Genomic DNA, 26029 nt, shown 5'->3' on the forward strand with positions numbered 1-26029 from the left:
ATGGAGGATAAGATGGAAGCTCCCAGCATCATGTTAAAGGTGTCTATTTCTTTATTTCATTTTATATTTCACACCCCACAAATACAAATTGGAAAAATATAGTAGAGTAAACATAATATTAAAAATGCAGGAAATAACTAATATTTATAAATTTAATTGTAATTTAATTTATTATCAGATATGTTCTTTGATATATGTAAAATCCTGCCCCCTTGTCATTTTTCATTTTCATTTAAGTTATATATGCTTTCAAATTTAACTTGTTTGACCTAAAACAATTAATTACATTTGATTTCCCAACAACTCACAATTTAATGAATAACTGTTATTGAATAATTTTGCATAATCTTTGATTTTACAGGTTTAAAGCTCCCACATTTTTACTGCTCTAACAAACCAAATGTGATCATATTCTACTAATGTGCAACGTATTTTGCTTTTTGTCTTCTGGAAGCTCTCAATAGAAAAGCCAATAGTTTTCAAAGTACTTAACATAAAATCTTCATCGTAAGACATAATATGCAATTTGTCTTCCCCAAGCGTACAGAACTTTGCATTAAAGACCCCAAACATCAACAGATGTCCACCTAGTTTGATTAAAGATGTAACTTTTTTCATGCCTTCACGATAAGACTCATGATCTTTGTGCACAAAATGCATTATACACAGACTCATCAAGCAATCAGTTTTATCTAAAACAACAGGGTCTGTCAGGTTTTCTTTAGTAAAATCACATTTCAGTATGCGTTTCACTCGGCTTCTTAGAAGTTCTTCTTTTTCTTCCCAGTTGCCACTGGAAAATAAAAATAGCAAAAAAAAATTAAATAACCCTCCAAGGGGAGGGGTAACATGGTTAATTTATAAATCTGTTAATATTTATTGAAACCTGTACTTTTTAAAATACAACCTCAGATGAACAACAACACATTATATATTACACAGTCTAATACATCTCCACTTTGGTCTTGTCATTCCAAAGGACATTTTTTCAGAAGTTTTGTGGTTTGTTTAGTTGCAACTTTGCCAACCTAAGCCATACTGCCATGCGCTTTTTAGAGCGAAGAGGCTTTATCCTGGCAACCATTCCAAACAAACCTTATGTGTTCAGTCTTTTTCAAATCATACTGTCATGAACTTTAACATTTAACATTCTAACTGAGGCCTGTAGAGTCTGAGATGTAACTCTTGGATATTTTGGCAATTTCTCTGAGCAATGCACTGTCTGACCGTGGGGTGAATTTGTTGGGACATCCACTCCTGAGAAGATTGGCAACTGTTTTGCTAAATCTGGGATTTAAAAAAAATCAAACATATATGAACAAACTAGATTTTATTACATTTTTCAATAATATTAAAGGATAGATCAATAGTATTGTTAAATAATATTTCAATAGTATCATTAAATATATCAATAATATTATTTAAAAAAATACAGTCAGGTCCATAAATATTGGGACATCGACACAATTCTAATCTTTTTTGGCTCTATATACCACCACAATGGATTTGAAATGAAATTAACAAGATGTGCTTTAACTGCAGACTTTCAGCTTTAATTTAAGGGTATTTACATCCAAATCAGGTGAACAGTGTAGGAATTACAATTGGGACAATTGGCTGCTCAGCTGTTCCATGGCCAGGTGTGTGTTATTCCCTCATTATCCCATTTACAAGGAGCAGATAAAAGGTAAAAGGTCCAGAGACACTCAGACACTCCCACACAAAATCCTCCCCTCTGCCTGTGATATGATTACTGAACACAATGGGTAATATCATTATCACAGGCAGAGGAATACAGTTTTATAAAACATATCACAGAGACCCCAAAACATGCAATAACCCCATATAAAGTATATCCTCAGAAACGGGGGATCTGGGTGAACCACATATCCAAAATTCACCCAGATCCGTTCAGTAGTTTGGAAGATACAGTTTAATGTAGATTACGCAGAACATATACAGATTATATAAAAAATAATTACTGTATAATGTGTCCCCTGTTGTATAGTTTAAAACTACTGCACGATGTCTTTGTGCACCAAATACCGTCGAGATGGCACCGTGTAGAAAAGTCACAACAGTGTCTGTGAGTTAAAATGGCCGCCATCCATTGTTCTCACCATGTGCCTCTGATACATGAAATGGTGGCCACCCAGTAACTCCACAGTATGTCCCCAGATGGTTCCCAAAGGGCCAGTAGCATCATAATACAATACAACATGCCCAAATCAGTTATTTCAAGTTCCAAACCTCCCAGGGACCATAATCACAGGGCAAGAGGCTGGCAAGCAGTCCTCTCCAGGCACAAGTGGAGGGGCTGGTTCCACCACATTTCTCCCCTTTACCCACCAGACTAACAGGGTATCGGACCTCCTGCCGGTCAGTGCCCTGGTTAGTCCAGCAACCCACCCACAAAAAAGAATCCGCAGTATAACCCACCCACAAGAAAAAGTTGCTACACCTGGGGTAGTGGGTAGCTTGTCCATGTCCAGGAGCTCCACCTCGGCTCTGGGGGGTACTAGTGCTCCGGATCGGTGGGTTGCTGAGTGGGCAGAGACCAGTGGTACTCTGGCCTGCTGCCAGTGCTACCATGGGAGTAGCCTGGTTGGGGCCCAGTTGAGGGAATGGCGTAGTAGGCTCCCCACTTTGAACTCGGTACTGCTGCTGGAGGGCATGACAGGCCATCTCCCCTTTGGATGAACCTCCCTGCTGTCAGGGGACAGGGCCGACCATCCCTTGCCCCTGGGATGCATATGCAGAGACCACAGTCCCATCTGCACTGGTGTGGGGCTTATCATTTCCCCTAGGTGGGCTAGGCTGCTGCTGGGGAGAGGGGGTGACAAACTCCTCTCCCTTACTCTCTCTCCGCTGGTGGAGGGGGTGGGGGCGACTGTCTCCCCTTCCAATATATTGTCCTGCTGCTGTGGGGCGAGACCAACTGCCTCATCTGCCCCATCTGGGAGAATAGGGTCTCCCCTTTGTGAATTAAGTTGCCGCTGGGGAGAGGTGGTCACCGACTCCTATCCCTGGAACACTTTCAGCCGCTGGGGAGAGGTGGTAGCAGGTTCCTCTCCCTGACACTCTCTCTGCTGGTGGATGAGGGGACCGACTGTCTCCCCTTTCAATATTTCGTTCTGCTGCTGGGGTGCGACACACACTGCCGCTGGGGAGGTTTTTAAATGCACGCTATTGTAAAACCAGATATGAGTAGCACTGTGCACTGGCAGTGGTTAACAGAGTAGACGCTGTAGGCCTGACACACACTCTTGCAGACAACTGTTACACTGTTACTGTTTATAACACTGCTACAACTAACGTTATGCTGGTTACTTTACAAAGAGCTGTTGGCACACTGGAAATACAAAACTACGAATGGATTTATACCGAGGTTCGGCAAACGATCGACGGACCCCCCAGTTCTTGGCGTGTGCCGCCACTTAACCCCGGCCACCTCTGGAAGTACCGAACGGCCGACCACATGGCTGGGGAAGTGTGCCGCCAATTGATCACCAGGGGAGTTGCGGTTTGCGGTTAACCGCAAGCTAATTGACGACTCTCGACGAGGCCCGTTCGTGTCGGATCTCCCGATATGGAAACTACCGAGCAGGACACGAACGGGGACCACCTACGACCAGGCGTGTGGCCGCAATCAGTAGGTGGAATGTTGTGGTTAACCGCAGACTAAGTGCCCCTTCATGGCGGTCCCCATTCGTTTACCGAACAGTGATAACACCCAAAAAAGCGAAGAACAGAAAGTTCAATGTCTCTGGGTGTGCACCTGTACAGACAACCCCGGTGACCCAAGGAAGTAATGCCAAATGCCTACTCAGAGACTGGTGTACCAATATTGAGACTCCAGATATCTCAAGAAGGGGCATAACCCCATATATACAAAATCAAACAACAAAATGAACAAATGTGGTCAGATTCAAAAGTCACTTGAAACCAACCGCATCTCTGGAAATATCTATAGCGGTAGTGTCTAAAATTACAATCCTGGCTGTAGGTTGTAGGTGTCACTGTGAACCGCTGAAGGTATCACTATAGACCCATAAACAGAAAAAATCATAAAAATGCTGCTAAATACCAAAATAAAGTATATACAAGTGATACTAGAGTTCTATGCCTGTCCATAGAGGGGTACGTATAGGTAGGGATAAATGATGCCATATGGCATCAACAACTCACCCCTAATTATCAGCTTTAATATAGTGCACTATAAGGAGATGAGTATAAATCCCCAAGTCCCTACCATAAATACCTCCTAAAAAAGTAGTAATAGATACAAAGTAAAAAGAGGCTCCAAATGGAGCTAGTACAGAGGTAAAGGGAGATTGAGGAAGGTATACAGTGTTAATAGCAGTCAAATTCGGACTGCTAGTTTTAAATTTAAGAAACCTCTCTCCCTGTTAATCTAGCTAGACAGGCATAGAAAAGAGAAAGTAAATAAAGTATAGATTAGGTGATTAACATGGTGCTAAAACCACCAGTGCCCAGTGCTCATATACATGATATGAGATGAAAAAATTGCCCAACGTATGTTTCGGTGCTAGAGAGGAGCACCTTCGTCAGGGGCCAACATTAGACTGTTAGTGAGTCTCTTTTATATGTTATATGCCAGGAGGCATGAGTACCTTCGACCAATAGGAACTGGGGGAGTGTGGTGTCAGCTGTACTGCATTTCCCTAAGTGTATTCAATCCAATCTACAGGATAAACATTGAGATGTTCCTGGAGGCGGGGCTTAATGACGGTCACATGGTCCGGCATATCGTGGGACATGTGATGTGACCGGCCCCATGTGGTGTGGGCTAGGCCAATGGTAGGGCTTTTCTACTAATTGTTTCACCCCCATTGTGTGAGTGCGACCTGCCCAAACCAAAAAGCTAAGTGGGCGGGCGCACGTCCGAGCGGACCCGCCCGCCAAACATGCAGAAGGAAACGCTTGATGCCGGTCACGTGACTCGGCGTGTCACGAGTCACGTGAACTATCCAGCTCTGGGGGGAGCAATTGATGCCGGTCACGTGACTCGGCGCGTCACGAGTCACGTGATGTATCCGTCCTTTCGTCATGGAGGCTGGACCCGTGGTGTAAAGGAGCAGCCATGCCTCTACAATAGACCCCGCCCATCTGAGACCAGTGGGCGGGTCATATGATGTAATGGGCCGGCAAAATTACAGTATAGGGCAACCACGGGATACCACCCATTGATCCCCATACATTAGTATGACAACTCTCAGGTCTCCCCAGCAGCCCTAAAGCCTCTCAGGTACCAATGTGAGTTATATATAAATACACTGAGGTATGTATAGGGACAAAGATGGAGTTAGATATAAATATAAACAATGAATGTAAGTATATATAAAAAATGCAGTAAGTGGATGGTCCGATGTGTCCGGACCTGATACAATCAATTCTACGTACCTATGGTCCTGTATAAGGTATTCATGAAAAAATAATGAAAATAAGAAAAAATAATAATAATAAATACTGAGTAATAAATAAGGATAAAGAAGTTAAATTAAAGAAATATGTACATATCTACACTAAAAACTACACACGCTATATTACAAAATGTACAAGTGTATCAGGCAAAATAAGCTTGATTAACTATAAATTACGAGTATGTCAGAGACCCATAAAGGTGCGGGGACACAGTGTCCAGCCTGGTTCCCTTAATCTTCAATGAAGGGTGTATACGAAAAACCCTTGTTGAGTCCAGATGGTGACAATGTTTTAAGTTTATAAATCCAGAAACTCTCTCTTTGGAGTAATTTTTTGTCTAGATCACCCCTTCTTGGTCCAAGGGTGACACTCTCAATGCCGCAAAATCTTATCCCTTCAGATGATCCCCCATGATGAAGTTTCAAATGTTTTGAAACTGGGGTATCAATTTGTCTTTTAGGGTTAATTGAGGTCACATGCTCCCTTATTCTCAGTTTAAACATACGGGAAGTTTTTCCCACGTATAGTTTATTGCATGAGCATGAGAGTAGGTATACAAGACCCTTAGATTGGCAATTGAAAAAGTGACGGACTTTAAATTCTTGTATCCCTAAGGAGTCTGGAAAAGTTTTCGAAGGGCGGCGTATGAATTTGCACGCCTTACATTTTCCACATTGATATGTGCCTAGGACTGGAGATTTTAACCAAGAGGTTTTCTGAATGCTCGATTTCAGGTGACTTGGGACTAGGATGTCCCTAATGTTTCGTCCCCTGCGTGCTGTCACAGACGCCTTAGGTGTAATCACCTTCTGTAGGTGTGGGTCTTGGTGCAGTAGGGGCCAGAATCTATCAAGGATACTCATAATTTGATGCCATCCTGCATCAAAATTCCCTATGCATCTTAATGGTATTTATGGTAGTGTCAGGGTACCTGTGGTCTCTACCTCCGAAAGAGGTAGAGACTTAGCTGTTCCTCCATCCAGACGGTCTGATGGCTCCCTTCCCCGCGGTCTATCCGGTCATGCTAGGCCGGCCGCGAAGGAGTGACTGCCTTTTACAGCATCTAGGCAGGAAGTAGTCATCAGGACACTCCCCCGGAACGACCTGTCAGTCAATTGCTACAGGACCAATCAAGACGCCTCGGAGGCGTGGTTACTGCTCTGAACAGGGTATTTAACAGAGCTTCGTTCATTAGCTCATTGCCCTGTCGTGGTTCTAGCTTGTTCTAGTCACTCAGTGCTTGTGTATTCTATTATCCCTTTTGGTTTTGACCCGGCTTGTTTACCTTACTCTGCTTATCTCTGTTACCCTTGATTCGGCTTGTCTCTCGCTTACCTGTCTTCTGTTACCCTCGACCTCGGCTTGTCTTTGACCATTCTATACTGTACTACTTACGTTAGTCCGGCCATTCTAAGGTCCGGTATACGTATCTGGCTACTGTTTGTACTCTGCGTGTTGGATCCCTGTCCCGATCCTGACATTACGACAGGGCCAATGGATCCTGCAAGTACAAACAGTAAGCTGGCTGCTCCTGATCCTAGGTTTGAAGCCATGGATCACAGAATGGATCAGATGGCGCTTGCGCTACAGGCTCTATTAGCTTGTGCCAATAACCCACCAGAGGAGATACGTAATACCCCTGTTTCTCCTGTCGGTTCAGGTCTAGAGGTAGGCACAGTGGGTGCTTCTTCTCACATTACGCCCCCAGTACGCTATGGTGGGGCTCCTGAGAAGTGTCGTGGTTTTTTAAACCAAATTAGTATCCACTTTGAATTGCAACCTCACTCTTATCCTACAGATAGGGCAAAGGTAGGATTTATTATCACCCTACTTATTGAGAAAGCTCTGAGATGGGCCAACCCATTATGGGAGAACGATAACCCATTAGTTTATAACTATAACGCCTTTGTAGCTGCTTTTAGAAGAACATTTGACCCTCCAGGTAGAAAGGTTAATGCAGCCAGATTACTGTTGCGTCTGAAACAGGAGAACCGAACACTGGTGGATTATGCACTAGAGTTCAGGTCTCTGGCGGCAGAAATCAAGTGGAATGAGCAGGCGTATATGGATGTATTTTTGAATGGCCTATCTGATGTAATCCTTGATGAGGTTGCTACCAGAGAACTACCTGAGAATTTAGAGGATTTAATTTCGTTCATCTCTCGTATAGATGAACGTCTAAGAGAGAGACAGAACACTCGAGAGAGGAACCAGAGACCTTCTTTTAGGTTAGCTCCCGCTTTCCCAAGTCCTGACTCCACGATATCTTTGCTTACTGAACCTATGCAGATAGGGTATACCCGCCTCTCTGAGGAGGAAAGACAGCACAGGAGAAGAGAGGGTTTGTGTATGTACTGTGGGGCCAAGGGTCATTTACTCTCGAACTGTTCTAACCGCCCGGGAAACGCTCGCACCTAAGTCTCTCTAGAGGACAGGCCTTGGGTGTTTCTATTTTGTCCTCTACTCCTAATTATAAAGATCACAGGCTTCTGCTACCAGTTTCCTTAACTTGGGGGAAGGAAGTAGTAAGGGCTATGGCATTGATAGATTCCGGTGCTGCTGAGAATTTTATCGACCAAGCCTTTGCTAGTAAGAACAATTTCCCATCCCAGCTAACGGAGACACCTTTGGCCGTTGAGGCCATAGATGGTAGACCACTACTAGACCCTGTTATCTTTCGTGAGACCATACCCATTGATTTAAATGTTGGTATCCTACACGTGGAGAATTTATCTCTTATGCTCATTTCATCTCCTTCCGTTCCCATAGTTCTGGGGTACCCATGGTTGAAAAAACATAACCCTATTATCGATTGGGAGTTAGGAGAGATACTCTCGTGGGGCCAGGGCTGCCAGGATGTCAGACCTTCCGGCATTCGCTAACCGTGGACTTCCGGGTTCTCGGAGCGCGGCCACTCCCCCTCCTATGACGTGGTCGTTCCCAGGGTTCATAGAGAGTCCGCGTCAACACCACAGTGCTGGATCAACTCGAAAGCTCCCGCGAACTTCAAACTGAATATTTACTTCTACTGTGTATCGGACCCGGACTGTTTAATCATTTACCCTCCTTCTCCTCTCCTACGACCTCGGACTGTTTTTGGATATTCTCTTGCCTGCTGCAACCTCGATTCTCTGTGGAATCTCTATCACCAATTTGGATTATCACTCCTTCATAAGTTAAGTAAACCAGATTGGCTCAAACTTAATATATAACCATCCTAAATCTAAGTGGTTCGCTATCTGCTCCACATCAACTCATAATCTTGTTTCCAACACCTACTTATTAATTATCTGCATCCTAATTTGGAACTTCTCGCTGGTTGTGTTAAATTTACCTTATCCTAAAACAACTTCAAACACCGCTGCTGGTTATAACCTGCCAGGAATTAAAGAGACAGTTCAATTTGATTATCTTTTTTATTTAAAGTAATAAACATTATCAAACTCAGAAATCTGCAGTTGTTTCCATCTTATCAACAATTGAGCGTTACAGATTGATCCAGCCTTAATTAATGGATACAGCAGATCTCACTTCTGAAATCACCAGATTAAACCAAAGGGTGGATACTCTCACTCAAGGCATGCAAGATCTACAGATCACCAATGAAAGAATCCTTACTTATGTAAGGGACTTGCAAACCCATACTCCTCACACAGTTACACACTCGGCTAGTGACCCTGCTGTCTCCAACCCCGAAAAATTCTCTGGAGACAGGTCCCAATACCGAGAGTTCATCAATTCTTGCAAGTTGTTGATTGCATTAAAACCCCGATCATATCCCACAGAAAGATCTAAAGTTTGTTCTGTCATTTCATTTTTGAGAGGTGAACCCATGGCCTGGGCTCATTCCTTTCTTGAGAATGATGATCCCATATTGGATTCTCTGGATGAATTCTTTGAAGCCATGTCTCTCCTTTACGAAGACCCAAACAAACAAGCGACTGCAGATTTAACCATTAGAACACTGCAGCAAAGAAACCGGCCTGTTGAAGATTACATTGCTGAATTCAAACGATGGGCACCTGAAACTCAGTGGAATGACATAACTCTACGTAACCAGTTCCGTATTGGGTTATCTGAAGCTGTCAAAGATGAGCTCTCCAGAACTGAACTACCTACTACACTAAATACACTTATTCAACTGTCAATCAGTATCGACAGAAGACTTAGGGAAAGAAAAGCTGAGAAATCACTCACTAGCTCTCTATGGAAAAAACCCTTCACCTCTTCAAAGGCACCGGAGAAACCTATAACTCCCACTGAACCTATGGAAATAGGGGTTGTGAGAAGTCCTCTTACTCCAGAAGAGAGAACCAGAAGAAGACAACTGAACCTCTGCATGTACTGTGCTTCGCAAGAACATGTGGTCCCAGACTGTCCCCTATTGAAACGTCCAAGAGGCGGTAAGCATGGTTCTACCACGACTATAATGAGTGTACTTCCTTCTAAACCAACCTCTCATTTCTCCTCTGTCTCTCTCATATTACAGTGGGACAAAGAAAGAATTACGACTAAGGCCATTATTGATTCCGGTGCTAATGGGGTGTTCCTGGACTCATCCTTTGTTACAAAAAATAAAATTCCTTGTGTTCAAAAACGTAATTCCGTCTCTGTCAGAGTTATTGATGGCTCCTTAATCTCCTCGGGGCCCATTCGCCTTGAAACTGTCCCTTTAAGGACTACTACTAATTATGTCCATTCTGAATTTCTTGTTTTTGATGTCATAAATTCTCCTCTTTATCCTATAATATTAGGGATAGACTGGTTACGGACTCACAACCCACTTATTACCTGGGCTCCTTTCTCTCTCACGTTTAACTCTGCATATTGCCGGAAAACATGTCTACAACACATCCCCATTTTGCATGTTACTAGGGAATCCACTATACCTTCCAGCTATTCGGAGTTCGCTGATGTGTTCAGTAAAAAGGAAGCAGAGACACTTCCTCCTCATCGACCCTATGATTGTCCGATTGACCTTGTTCCTGGTGCTCCTATCCCTTTTGGACATATTTATCCCCTCTCTGAATCAGAGCTAAAAACCCTCAAGGAATACCTAGATGAAAACCTCCGGAAGGGGTTCATTAGACCTTCCTGTTCACCAGCCGCTTCCAGCATGTTTTTTGTGAGAAACAAGGACCAGACTATACGCCCCATCATCGATTACAGGTCTTTAAATAAAATAACTATTAAGAATCGTTACCCTCTTCCCCTGATCAATGAGTTGATTGAAAGATTAAGAACAGCTACCATCTACACTAAACTTGACCTTCGTGGGGCATATAACCTTGTTAGAATCAAGGCCAATGATGAATGGAAAACGGCGTTCAGAACCCGATATGGTCTTTACGAATATCTTGTCATGCCCTTCGGGCTATGTAACGCCCCTGCAACCTTTCAGCATTTCATTAACGATATCTTCCGAGATCTCCTAGACGTTTGTGTCATCATTTACTTAGATGATATTCTCATCTACTCCAACAACCTTGAAGAACACAGAAAACACGTGAGATGGGTATTATCCAGATTAAGAACACACAAATTATACGCAAAACCAGAAAAATGTATATTTGAAGTCAATGAAATCACTTTTTTGGGATATGTTATCTCCCCTCATTCAATAAGTATGGATACCTCCAAAATAGATTGCATTGTCAACTGGTCTACTCCTACTAATACTAAAGACTTACAACGTTTTTTGGGATTTGCCAACTTCTATAGGAAGTTCATTAAAAATTACTCTAAGGTTGCTCATCCCCTCAACCTGCTCAATAGCAGTAAACGGTCCTTTGCTTGGAACGAAGAGGCTCAAGCAGCCTTTGATGAATTAAAACGGAGATTCACAAGTGCTCCCATTCTTCAACTACCTAATCCTGCTTTTCTCTACGTCATGGAAACGGATGCTTCTGATACAGCTATCGGGGCTGTCCTCTCTCAACACCAAACGCCTCAAGATCCTCTCCATCCAGTAGCTTTTTTTTCACGATCTTTGTCTCCTGCTGAACGAAATTATCCTGTAGGAGAAAAAGAATTATTAAGTATTAAAGCTGCATTCGAAAACTGGCGTCACATACTTGAAGACACACGCACTCCTGTAATTGTTTATACCGACCACAGGAACCTTGAATATCTTCATTCCAACAAAACACTCTCTGCCAGACAAGTACGCTGGAATCTTTTCTTTTCCCGTTTCAATTTTCAAATCATCTACAGACCTGGATCCAGAAATAAAAAGGCAGATGCCCTGTCCAGAATTCACCAAGATCTTCCTGTAAACGAAACTCAACCTCCTAAAATCATAGGTATTATTTCGTCATTAACTGATGATATTAAACATCTTAAAGAAGAAGATCTTGAACTTCCCAAACAAGACAATCTATCAAAAAAGGACGGGTTGTACTACTTCAAAGACAGGTTATACATTCCTCCCTTGCTTAGGAATAAAATACTCTCCTTGATTCATGATTCCCCTCTGGCTGGTCATCCTGGTACAAGAAAAACACTGGAGCTGTCTAAAAGATATTACTGGTGGCCTCGCCAGGACAGAACCATAGAATCTTATGTCAAAAACTGCCCAACCTGTCTGAGATCAAAATCTGACCATCATCCACCATTCGGTCAATTACTGAGCCTACCTGTTCCAGAAAGACCTTGGCAGTCCATCTCAATGGATTTCTTGGTAGAACTCCCTCCTTCGCAACATCATACCACCATTCTGGTGGTGGTAGACCGTTTCACCAAGATGTCCCATTTTATTCCTTTAAAGAAATTACCCTCTTCATCTGAACTTGCAAAAGTATTCATCAACAACATCGTGAAACTCCATGGTCTTCCTGAAGAAATCATATCAGACAGAGGAACACAGTTCACCTCCAAATTCTGGAATGAGATGTGTTCCTCCCTCAACATTCAACGTAAATTATCTTCAGCCTATCATCCTCAAACCAACGGACAAACAGAGAGAGTTAACCAATGTCTTGAACAATACTTGCGGTGTTATTGCTCTCATTTACAAGATGATTGGATCACGTGGTTACCAATGGCAGAGTTCTCATACAACAACTCGGTACACACTAGTAGCAAAATGACTCCATTCTTCTCAAATTTTGGATTCCATCCTTCTTCATTCCCCGATCAAGGACTTCCTTCTTCTAATCCATACGTCTCCAACCATAACTCGTTCATGTCTGCCCTCTTCCTCAGGTTACGTGATAACCTTAAAAATGCATCATCTGCTCAGAAAAAGTTTTTCGATACTGGTAGACGACCTTCCCCTACTTACAAGGTTGGTGATCTAGTATGGCTCTCTTCAAAAAACATTGTTACCAACCGTCCCTCAAAGAAACTAAGTTCACTCTTCCTTGGCCCTTTTCGTATATTGTCACTCATCAACGAAAACGTGGTTAGATTGAAACTTCCACCTACCATGAAACTGCATCCAGTCTTCCATGTGTCGTTGCTTAAACCACACCACTCCGACCCTTTCATGAGGGATGTTCATACCTCTCCTGATCCCATTCTGGTACAAGGTGAAGAGGAATACGAAGTTCAGAGGATTCTCGACTCACGAATCCATCGTGGTTCCTTACAATATCTTGTCCGGTGGAAGGGCTACGGAGTTGACGAAGACTCATGGGTGTCGTCCTCCGCGGTGCATGCTCGTCGACTTATCAACGCGTACCATGCTCGCTACCCATCCAGACCTCGTTGACAGCATCCGGTGGCTGCTTCTTATGAGGGGGGTTCTGTCAGACCTTCCGGCATTCGCTAACCGTGGACTTCCGGGTTCTCGGAGCGCGGCCACTCCCCCTCCTATGACGTGGTCGTTCCCAGGGTTCATAGAGAGTCCGCGTCAACACCACAGTGCTGGATCAACTCGAAAGCTCCCGCGAACTTCAAACTGAATATTTACTTCTACTGTGTATCGGACCCGGACTGTTTAATCATTTACCCTCCTTCTCCTCTCCTACGACCTCGGACTGTTTTTGGATATTCTCTTGCCTGCTGCAACCTCGATTCTCTGTGGAATCTCTATCACCAATTTGGATTATCACTCCTTCATAAGTTAAGTAAACCAGATTGGCTCAAACTTAATATATAACCATCCTAAATCTAAGTGGTTCGCTATCTGCTCCACATCAACTCATAATCTTGTTTCCAACACCTACTTATTAATTATCTGCATCCTAATTTGGAACTTCTCGCTGGTTGTGTTAAATTTACCTTATCCTAAAACAACTTCAAACACCGCTGCTGGTTATAACCTGCCAGGAATTAAAGAGACAGTTCAATTTGATTATCTTTTTTATTTAAAGTAATAAACATTATCAAACTCAGAAATCTGCAGTTGTTTCCATCTTATCAACAATTGAGCGTTACACAGGATCGGTGTTTGTGCAAGGTTTCTCCATTAGCTAATATTAACATACCGGAGAATCCTACTCAGTCCACAGAAAGACAAATACCAGACCTTTACCTAGACTTAAGGGCAGTGTTTGACAAGAAGAATGCCGATTCTTTCCCTCCACACAGGTCATTTGACTGTAAGATTAAGCTTCTACCCGGCACTATGCCTCCGAGGGGCCATGTATATCCTTTGTCTGTTCAGGAAAACTCGGTTCTAGAGGAGTATATTCGGGAGAATTTAGAAAAGGGATTCATCAGGAGGTCTTCTTCTCCGGCCGGGGCTGGGTTCTTTTTCATTAAGAAGAAGGATGGCACGCTGAGACCATGTATCGATTACCGAGGCTTGAATAAAATAACTGTCAGAAATGCCTATCCTATCCCACTGATTACCGAGTTATTTGATCGTCTTAAGGGCTCCAAAATCTTCACCAAGCTAGATCTCAGAGGGGCTTACAATTTGGTGAGAAACCAGCAAGGTCACGAGTGGATGACGGCATTCAATACCCGGTATGGCCATTACGAATACACTGTTATGCCATTTGGACTATGCAATGCCCCTGCAGTATTTCAAGATTTGATTAATGAGGTACTTAGGGAGTTTCAGCAGGATTGTGTTATTGTTTACCTGGACGACATACTAATACACTGTAAGGAGATTGAGACTCACCATAGACAGGTCAGAAAGGTATTACACAAGCTGCTGCAACATGGTCTATATTGCAAATAGGAGAAGTGCAGTTTTGATCAGTCTCAGGTAGAATTTCTTGGATACGTGATTTCTGGGGAAGGTTTTAAAATGGATCCTGTAAAACTCCAATCTATTTTAGACTGGCCCTTGCCCAAAGGACTCAAAGCTATCCAAAGGTTTATTGGGTTTTCCAACTACTATAGGCGCTTCATTAAAGGATACTCCTCTATCATTGCGCCTATTACCAATATGACCAAACAAGGGGCTGATACTAAGTTCTGGTCTAAGGAAGCTCTTGGTGCTTTCAAGACTCTCAAGGAACTTTTTGCCTCGGCTTCCATTCTAGTCCATCCTGATACGACTCTGCCTTTCTTGCTTGAGGTCGATGCCTCTGAGACAGCAGTTGGGGCTGTTCTGTCTCAAAGGTTAGGGGTGGATAAACCATTACACCCTTGTGGTTTCTTCTCTAAGAAATTTTCTGGGCCTGAGAGCAGATATGACATCGGGGAAAGGGAACTGTTAGCAGTCATTAAAGCCTTAAAGGAGTGGAGACATTTGTTGGAGGGGACCCTACACCCTATTACGATTTTGACGGACCACAAAAACTTGTCCTATATTGGGGAGGCTAAGCGCTTATCCTCTAGACAAGCTCGTTGGTCCTTATTCCTGACTCACTTCAATTATGTACTGACCTACAGACCTGGTTCTAAAAACTCTAAAGCCGATGCATTATCTCGCCAATATGAACCTTCTACTGTACCTGAACCAGTTCTTTCTTCTATAGTTCCGAAATGCAATATCATTGCTAATACGAATCTCAGGATTCATTCTCCATTACTGGCCGAGATCATTAAGTTGCAACATCTAGCACCTAAACAGACTCCTGCGGGCCGTCATTTCGTTCCTCCTGCTCTTCAACTGGAACTTTTACAGTGTTTACATAATAGCAAGATGGCGGGACATCCTGGTATTCGCAAAACTTACGCGTTGATCTCTAAGGACTTCTGGTGGCCTGCTTTACGGAGGGATATTGAGGAGTTCATCGCTGCATGTGAAGTTTGTACTAAAACCAAACAACCCCATACGCTTCCATGTGGATTCCTGCACCCCTTGGAGGTTCCAGAAAAACCATGGTCCTGTTTGGCCATGGACTTTATTGTCGATCTACCTATCTCTAAAAGACAGACTGTTATCCTCACCGTGGTTGACAGGTTTACTAAGATGGCACACTTCATTCCCCTGCCTAAACTCCCGTCTTCTCCCGAATTGGCAGAGATATTCGCTAAGGAGATTTTTCGCCTACATGGGATACCCTCTCAAATTGTATCGGACAGAGGCTCCCAATTTGTTTCCCGCTTTTGGAGGTCCTTCTGCTCTCAACTTGGTATTAAATTAAACTTTTCTTCTGCCTATCATCCTCAGTCTAACGGAGCTGCTGAACGTACCAACCAGAAAATTGAACAATATTTACGATGCTTTGTTTCTGAACACCAGGATGATTGGGTCGGTTTGATTCCTTGGGCGGAGTTTGCACACAACAATCTCGTTTGCGATTCTACTCATTCAAGCCCCTTCTTCATGAATTATGGTTTTCATCCATCTATTCTTCCTTCGGATTCTCCTTCCCAGGGGGTGCCGTCGGTTGATGTTCATGTTGCCAATTTGAGGAAGTTGTGGGATCAAACTCGACAAATCCTTGTGCACAACTCTATGTTGGTTAAGAAACACGCTGATAAACGTAGAAGGGTGGCTCCGGTCTTTGTTCCAGGTGATAGGGTATGGCTGAGCACGAGGAACATCCATTTAAAAGTGCCATCCATGAAGTTCGCTCCTCGTTATATTGGACCCTACAGGGTGCTGACCCGTATCAATCCAGTTGTGTATCGTTTAGCTCTTCCTAATACCTTACGCATCCCGAACTCGTTTCACGTTTCATTGCTGAAACCACTCATATGTAACAGATTTTCCTCCACAATAGCCCCTCCTCGCTCCGTTCAGGTGGAGGGTCAGGAGGAGTATGAGGTTAACTCTATTATTGATTCTCGAATCTCCCGGGGGAGAGTACAATATCTGGTTGATTGGAAGGGATATGGTCCTGAGGAGAGGAGTTGGGTACCTCAGGAGGATGTTCATGCTCCCCGTCTCCGCAGGGCGTATCACTCTCGCTTCCCATCTCGTCCCGGTTCATTCCGCCCGGTGGGCGTATCTGAGAGGGGGGGTACTTTCAGGGTACCTGTGGTCTCTACCTCCGAAAGAGGTAGAGACTTAGCTGTTCCTCCATCCAGACGGTCTGATGGCTCCCTTCCCTGCGGTCTATCCGGTCATGCTAGGCCGGCCGCGAAGGAGTGACTGCCTTTTACAGCATCTAGGCAGGAAGTAGTCATCAGGACACTCCCCCGGAACGACCTGTCAGTCAATTGCTGCAGGACCAATCAAGACGCCTCAGAGGCGTGGTTACTGCTCTGAACAGGGTATTTAACAGAGCTTCGTTCATTAGCTCATTGCCCTGTCGTGGTTCTAGCTTGTTCTAGTCACTCAGTGCTTGTGTATTCTATTATCCCTTTTGGTTTTGACCCGGCTTGTTTACCTTACTCTGCTTATCTCTGTTACCCTTGATTCGGCTTGTCTCTCGCTTACCTGTCTTCTGTTACCCTCGACCTCGGCTTGTCTTTGACCATTCTATACTGTACTACTTACGTTAGTCCGGCCATTCTAAGGTCCGGTATACGTATCTGGCTACTGTTTGTACTCTGCGTGTTGGATCCCTGTCCCGATCCTGACAGGTAGGGACTTGGGGATTTATACTCATCTCCTTATAGTGCACTATATTAAAGCTGATAATTAGGGGTGAGTTGTTGATGCCATATGGCATCATTTATCCCTACCTATACGTACCCCTCTATGGACAGGCATAGAACTCTAGTATCACTTGTATATACTTTATTTTGGTATTTAGCAGCATTTTTATGATTTTTTCTGTTTATGGGTCTATAGTGATACCTTCAGCGGTTCACAGTGACACCTACAACCTACAGCCAGGATTGTAATTTTAGACACTACCGCTATAGATATTTCCAGAGATGCGGTTGGTTTCAAGTGACTTTTGAATCTGACCACATTTGTTCATTTTGTTGATTGATAACACCCAGACAGAGAGCTTTGGCAAATAGTCATTAGTACAGCCGCAATGTTCGCCAGGAACTATTCGCCAGCGAACCGTTCAGTACATCACTATCCTCAATGTTTTTTTTCACTAAGGAGTTTATGCCAGTCCATATGTTGTAGAGCTGCCCTAATCTTACTGAAATTGGTAAACAATTACCATATTGTGATCACTATTTCCCAAATGCGACCCTACTTGAATGTTGGTCAAAAGATCAATATTGTTTGTTATAACGAGATCCAAAAAAGTTGGTGCTTGTACCAGTTGTGACATGAAGGTGTCATTTAACACATTCAAAAATCTGATTCCCCTTCCTGAAGTTCCAGTCACTCTATCCCAATTTATGTCCGGGTAATTAAAATCTCCAATAATTAACGTGTTACCCCGATTTGCAGCTTTCCCAATTTGCTCTTACAGCTGTTCTTCCTCATTAATACTTACATTAGGTGGTTTATAACATATCCCAGAGTTAATTAATTGCTGGCAAGCAGTATGTCTTATGGGCAATTCTTATCTGATTCTTGATTTCGGTTACACTAGCCATCCATTGTGTTAGACTACCTAAGTGTGTCACTGATATGTTTAACATATAATGTATTTATATCTCTAACACACGTGTAGTTAGTGTTAGAATTTAATAATAAGGAAAACTCTTTTCAAATTACTATTTGGACAAAATCACTCTTGTCCACTTTGGACAAAATCACTCTCTGGTATTAAACCAGAGGAAAAGACTTCCGGTCAGAGCAGACGCATGTTGTAAGAGCTCCGAGCCTTGCAGACCCGATTAGCGATGATAAATCAATCTAACATAACACATTTTTATGCCACAAGCTACCCCTAATGCATGTCAAGTGACATGTCACCCTTGAAGCAGTTAAAATGATTCAAATCGGTAAAACAAAAGAACAAAAGACAGTCGGGAAGATTTTCAAGATGGCGACAACCAGGCCGAAATGTCACCGGTCTCAGACGGACTGTCAGACCAGCATTCAGTCTGCTCCAAATACTCTGAAACTCCAGTCACAGAACTCAGTTTGCATAAAATGTTGCAGGAGTTACGTGCCACTATTACAGCAGATTTCCATCTAATTGATGGTGATATAACAGAGGAAATATCTAACTTGGGTGACAGAATGAGCCACTTAGAGAACCGAACGGGAGAACTATGTGCTGCACACAATGAAGTAGTTGACAAGGTACATAAGCTTGCCAAGGAAAATGCTTTATTAAGAAATAAAATGCCGGACATGGAGGACAGATCGAGGCGGCAGAATGTTCGCTTTCACGGCATTCCAGACGATGTCTCACAAGATGCTTTCCCTGCTCATATTCTATCTACATGCAAGACCTTGGTACCAGAACTACCTGACTCAACATGGGCTTTTGACCACATGCATAGACTTCCTCACCCAGCTAGGTCTCATGGAGATACACCTAAAGATGTCATACTAAAATTCCACTATTATGCACTCAAGTACGCATTACTAACGGCTGCCAGGAAACTTTCTACACTCCCAGTTCCACAACAACACATCTCCCTATTTGCGGATCTAGCCACGATGGCGAAATGCCGGGAATTTTTTAATGTTACCAAAACTCTTCACAACCATAACATATTATACCAATGGGGCTACCTGCCAGGATCCTATCCTGACAAACAAGACATTTTGTTCCATTTATTCTGCTTCTTTAAAACCAAGTTCCTGCACAGATTATGTTTTACCTTCATCATCCTCACCTGCCTGGATTAATTAAGAAGCTACAAAAGGCTACACCCAACTCAGCACATTGCTTTTACAATGAAGTTGATGCTCATCCTGTAAGACTTCAGTTCCTGGCTCCTGTAATACTACCTAAGAACCTACGTCTCTATCCTGCTTTTATCCTGCCAACCAGCTTTATACAAACCTTCTCCAAACCAGCCTAACCTTCGTTTCTATCCTGCTTTGTCCTGCCAACTAGCTTTGTACCAACCTGCTCCAAACCAGCCTAACCTATGTTTCTATCCTGCTTTAAACCAACCTGCTTCAAACTAGCCTAATCTATGCTACTATCCTGATTCACACCAACCTGCATAACACCTATCTGGACATTGCTGTTAACTCCAATTACAAGGTGTTATTTTCAATTATCAGTGCTCCCACCAACAGTAGGGCTGATTCACTTCTGATTTTCCTATTTTCCTGAAACCTTGTTGTTCAGTTCTGTTCTATACTTTTATACTTAACCCTCTATATTCAACCTATACGTTTATTTATAGGTTCTTCTATTAACTTTCTACATCATGTTTACAATTTATATAGGGCATATTGCTTCTCCCTATTTTTTTCCTTCTCCCTATTTTTTAATTTTTAAGATATCCTTTTGTTTTCTATTATGTCCAAACCCACCAATAAAGCCTCTAATGCTAACTATGGCCAACGTCTCTTACCTGACCTGCTCATGATCATAACACTACCCATCTAAATTGCTGGTTTGGAGGCAAGGTAAAACGCATGTGATCAACAAACTGGAAGAAGGTCTCAAGGTGCTCACTGGATAGGGGCTGTGGAATACTACTTCTTCTCCAAAACCAGACTCTTCATCCCCAAGAAGACTTCAAAGCGAATGGCAAATGGTAGGATCCCCACTGAAAAAATCTTAAACTTTGGACGCTAAACTTTTACTACTTATCCTAGTCATGATGGAAGGCTCACGTGAAGCATATCCTTTTGATAAGTTACAGTTATAGAATGTTATTTTACTTCTTTAGCACACCATTTACACCTAGTAGCTGTCTGTGATGAGAGGAATCTCGCCACATTGCATTGGAGAAGCCTGGTTGCCCGAGTGCTGCCATTGGATTATGGACCGGCAGTTAAACGGTTAATTTTACTGTGCAGAAAGATTTATTCATTCCTTTCTGCACAGCCGTTTGGTAGATCCTATCTACCGAACAAACAGCCCAAACAGGCCAATTAACGGCGTCTGCTGGCTCCCCATGGCTCTGGGGAGGCTAAGAAAGGGCTGTTTGTTCGGTAGATAGAATCTACTGAACGGCTGTGCAGAAAGGAATGAAGAAATCTTTCTGCACGGTAAAATGAATCGTTTAACTGCCGGTCCATAATACAAAGGCAGCAGGCGGGCAACCAGGTTCCTCCAATGCAATGTGGCGAGATTGCTCTCGTCACATCTCTCCCCTTTTCAAACTACTACTATATCAAATTAGAATCACACTTAACACCACACATCACAAAACTATTCAACACTATTAAAATAGCAGGTACTTTTACCATAGAAAAGCCGGAGGCCCACATAATAACTCTATCCAAGCCAAATAAACCACCTGCAGCTTAATGCAACTTACGCCCTATCCCATTCTCTCTGAATGCAGACGTAAGACTATATGCTAAACCTATAGCAGCCTGTATAAAACCTCTCCTGTCCAACTTTATCTCGGAAGAACAGGCATTCTTTGTTCCCAGAAGACAGTTTGGAGACAACACCAGATATTTTCTATACATGACAGACTGAGCTAATCAAAGTGCACAAAGCGGGGTGATCATAGCACTAGACACAGAGGTGTTTGACTGCCTGAATTGGAATTATATGACAGCCACACTCAAAGCCTTTGGAATGTCACAACCATTTATTTCAAGTATATTTGCTCTCTACACAGCGCCCTCAGCCAAGGTGTTTAATACAGGTTTTCTGTCCAGGTCATTCTTAATAACTAATGGAACTAGCCAGTGTTGTCTACTTTCCCCTCTAATTTTTATTATATGCCTAGAACCATTAGTGAGAAACATAAAAAAATAATCCTATACTTCCTGGGCTTGCCTCTCCCGCTGGAGAATGGAAACTAGCTTTCTTTGCAGATGATATTTTGCTTTTTCTCACGAATCCAACAAATTCTATATTGAATTTACTAACAACTTTAGTGGAATATGGGCTAATTTCATAGTAGAAAAACAATATATCTAAGACCCAAATTCTCCCGATCAGGATCACTACAGCAATTACGAGAAAATCACAAGGAGGTGCTTAACAATATCTCCAAACAATTGGATTCATGGGCTAAATTAGAAACGTCCTGGATAGGCAGGATAAACACCCTGAAGATTATGACATTTCCACACATACTCTACCTATTCAGCGTTACACAATTCTCCACTTTAAAAATTCCAATCTACCATAAATGCCCACATATAGAAGCCTTTCACCAGAGGTGGTCTTGGCATCCCGAATATTAGAAATTATTATAAGGCATCAACTATGGCACAGAGCCTGGATATTTTGTCAGGTAGAACTTTGAATCTATGTGCACTCAGTCCCACTCTCTTACTTACTATGGACAACCTTCTTACCGAACGAAGCTATAGGCTTCGCATGCACAAAACATATGTTGCAGTCATGGAAAAACTGGAGCTCAGCAGTGATCTTGACTAGCGAACTGCTGTATCTAGCACCATTAGATTCCATCTTAACATTATCCTCGGATCTCTCAATTACACACTGGACCGATAACGGCATTACTCATGTATACTTCCTCTTTGACAGCAAAGGATTAAAATCCTATCCTGAATTGCAAGCATCACACAACTTACCATTGCGCGACCTGTTTAACCCCTTAAGGACACATGACATGTGTGACATGTCATGATTCCTTTTTATTCCAGAAGTTTGGTGCATGAGGGGTTAAATAGCTAAAAGTGAAACATATATTGCATTCCAGGAATGTCATATATATAAATCCATTAATGTTGAGCAAAATAGGCAACAGATGCTTTAAAACTATCCACCACCTTTGAAAAGCCGAGTGACGTCACTCCCAGCAGTTCATATAGATGAACAGACGATCTTACAGAGTAAGGACTCAATTGAAACTATGACTTCCAGCGTTGTGTAAGCAAACGAATGAATACACAAAACATCTGAACAGCCACACTCCACTTGCCGAACGAGCAATCTTAATTGGACGAACAGAGGAGGAACTCCCCCTTATAACACGGAACTAAGATGGACGCAACATGCCGATTTAAAAAGTCTGCCCAGTGGGCGAAACGCGTCTCGGACACCAGGAGGACTGAGATATTGTATATTTATAAACTTTTTAAACTGTACTGTTTATATCTCCCTAGTGGAGTACTTTTTATTTACTTTGTAAAATAATAAAAGTTTAATTTACTACTAAGTCCTCTTGGACCATATGTTCCATATCTATCTACATCTAAAGGGGGCCCCTTGCCACTCCTAACATTGGCAAGTAGGTGTACAAACTTGGAGCCAGTCATTTATGGGCTCCAAAACCAGGTGAGCAACTTTAATTTTCAACTTAAAGTTGTGAACATTAGCAAAAATAATCTGCACTATACTTGTTGCTTTGTTTGTGTCTCCTATGTGTATATACCACACCAGAGCTTGTGAAGGGGATTAACAAAAAGGTTACTGTTGCTACCTTAAAGGCACAGCAAGTGAATACGTTCAGAGCCATAGCGTTGAAAAGACTCTCGACTTGTGAGCATTGATTCTCTTTCTTTATATATGTTTAGATTATATATTTGATCAAATGGGAAGAGGACCTGGGACTGACAGTGCCTCTCACAGGGTGGGAAAGAGCCATCAGACTAACAAAATGCTCCTCTGCTGTGTCTCCCATTGGGAAGCCTTCTTTAAAATCATGATGCAATGGTATCTTGTTCCTAGCAGACTTTCTCAAATATATCCTCTGTTAGCCCTCTGTTGGAAATCTGTTGGAAATGCAATGTAAATAGAGGTACTCTAAAACACATATTCTGGGAATGTGGACATTTGAAGGATTTCTGGTCCCAAATTCAGGCTATATTGAGGAACATTTCAGAAATAGCCATTCCATTTCCCATCCATGCTATTTGCTGCATCCCTGGTCTGGAATCATTGCCATCACGGGTACCCTCCTAAATATCCTATTAGCTGCAAAAGTTAGTATTGCTTTTCACTGGAAAAGCACAGTATCTCCTTCTGTTTCCAATGTATTGAGGTATTTTCTGATGTTTAAAAATGTCTACCAGACATATGTAATCTTACTTCGTACTTTATAACATTCCTATGAGCTATGTACACAAAATGGATTCGCACTGGATGATGTATGAGCGATACACTCTGAACCCTGTTCCATTTACCATATATCATGTTGTGTATACTTTTAATCTGTTTCACTATTATTTTACTCAATAAAAGTTAAACATTTAAAAAAAATTACATTTTTTTTTAAGACGGTGGCACCACTAACTAGAACTTTCTATCTTATGTCTTATTAAAAGTTATGTTTTATTACACTTTATTAGTATTTAGTTTCACTCATTAGGGTCATTGTCATTACTCCTGATTTAACTTGCTTATGTGTAAGTATAATATGTGTAAGTATTTCCATTCAACGAAAGTGCAAAATATGTGAAATCAGATTTATATGAAGGTATGTAAATTGTTAGAATTTTACTTCTCATGGGATTTTACATTTTAACTACTGTATGAATTTAAAAATCTAAACATAAATACAAGTTTGCTTTCAGCTAAAATGAAAGGTTTGCTCTTTACCTATTTCCTTCCAGTTTTGCCATATGAGTTGATGTATGAGACCAGTCTAAAGCATCCGCATCCTTTTTCACCCATTTCTCTATGTCTTCCAGACATTGATCATTGACTTCTAAAATAGTGATTTCTTTGAAGTAGTCACACACAGGAAGCAGATGGGAAATTGTTGGACCAACTGAAATATCTATGAAGGTGTCACCTTTAATGTTCCCTGAAAAAAAACATACATTTTAGGAAAGACATATGTTATTCGACCAAGGACAGCACTTGTCATGTTCTGGGTATTTAATTATTTAATTCAATTATTTGGCATACCAAAAGTCCAGGGCCTCTGTCATTGGAAGCATGACTACGACCTATCCTACTGGTGTGCCCTGAGGATGAGCTAGGATTATATTCTTATAGTTAGATAGATAGATAGATAGATATGATCAATGGACATACCTGACTTAAACTCCTCGTAAAGAATTTCCATTGGATATTTCACAATCTCATCAACAATGATTTTGTCAGATTTTGCAGAAAAATACGTGTGAAAAATCTTCCTGGAATCTATGGGATCCAGATGGTAGTGTTTAAGAGAACTGCGATCCATTGTGTTTATCTGTAATGCTTTAGTTTCTATTTCGGCTAAAAGCAGCTATATATGTGCACTGGTCCTTAATTCAGAAAGCAATCATCTGATTTAAGAACGTAAGATTACAGTGTTAAAGTTTGTTGAGTTATCCATGTAAATATCACCACCAGGGTATTGCTATGCACAAACATCTACATTGATCGGTCACATGTGAGAAACATTGATACTCCTTACAGGATTAGAAATATTACTTGTTTACAATATCTCGTAAATACCTCAATGCAAGGCAGTGTTTGCATAATTGGATGTGATGGTTCACTAAACTGTACAATTCAAAGTACTTTTATTCAGCAACTGCTTAGACACTTTCTATTGAAAAATAAGCTTTACTAAATAACCTATGTGTTCATTGGTTTAAACTGACTAGATGTGTAATATAGATTGATGTTCTAGTAACAGAACGTAGTGTGAAATTTCAGTTCCAGAACAGATTGGCTCCATGATAAGTTCCCACATGGATTAGTATAGAAAGCAATACAAATTTGAAGGGACATCAATATAATGTTAATGCATTATAATATTTTTTTAATATTTTAATTTTTTGCATATTTTATTTTTTTAAATCTTTACATTGTTTCACAAAAATTGGTATATTAGTTGTATTGGTTTCTGGTTTAACCCCTTAAGGACCAAACTTCTGGAATAAAAGGGAATCATGACATGTCACACATGTCATGTGTCCTTAAGGGGTTAAACTTGCGAGGGAAGATTTATGAAGGCAAACACAGGTTCTATTCAGGGTCTATTCTAGTGCAAAATAAGGTGCAGTCACCGAGAACACCAATAAAATGTATCTGAGCATTCTGCACGTAAAAAAACAATTATTTTCTCTTTAAAATCTCACTGGAATGCATGAAGGGACACTGCACTGCCCAAATAGAAAATATATCAATGACAATCACTGTTTAGCATATATAACCAAAGTGAAAACATTCACATATTTAATTAGATTTTTTATTTTTTTTATTTTATTGGGGTTATTTCTAAAAACAGCTTGCACAAGCTTCAGATCTCTTGTGCAAGCCCTCCTCTTCTTCCCTAGCCTAGACTTTCTGTGACAGTCCAATCACAGACAATCATAATGCAGCTCAATGAGAAGTCTTTGCATGGTAGGTGCTCTGGTCATTTGTTGCCT

General features: G+C 41.8%; 1 protein-coding gene across 1 annotated transcript; it reads right to left on the minus strand.

Annotated features, from left to right (window-relative positions):
- Window positions 1-363: 363 nt before the first annotated feature.
- LOC134577007 (indolethylamine N-methyltransferase-like) lies at window positions 364-24852 on the minus strand. Its single transcript, XM_063435654.1, has 3 exons — window positions 24702-24852; window positions 24261-24468; window positions 364-793 (listed from the first exon to the last, which is right to left on the minus strand). The coding sequence occupies exons 1-3, from the start codon at window positions 24850-24852 to the stop codon at window positions 364-366; spliced, it is 789 nt and encodes a 262-aa protein (XP_063291724.1).
- Between the last annotated feature and the right edge of the window lie 1177 nt (window positions 24853-26029).

This window comes from Pelobates fuscus, chromosome 11 (assembly GCF_036172605.1).
Source record: "Pelobates fuscus isolate aPelFus1 chromosome 11, aPelFus1.pri, whole genome shotgun sequence".
Taxonomy (NCBI): domain Eukaryota; kingdom Metazoa; phylum Chordata; class Amphibia; order Anura; family Pelobatidae; genus Pelobates; species Pelobates fuscus.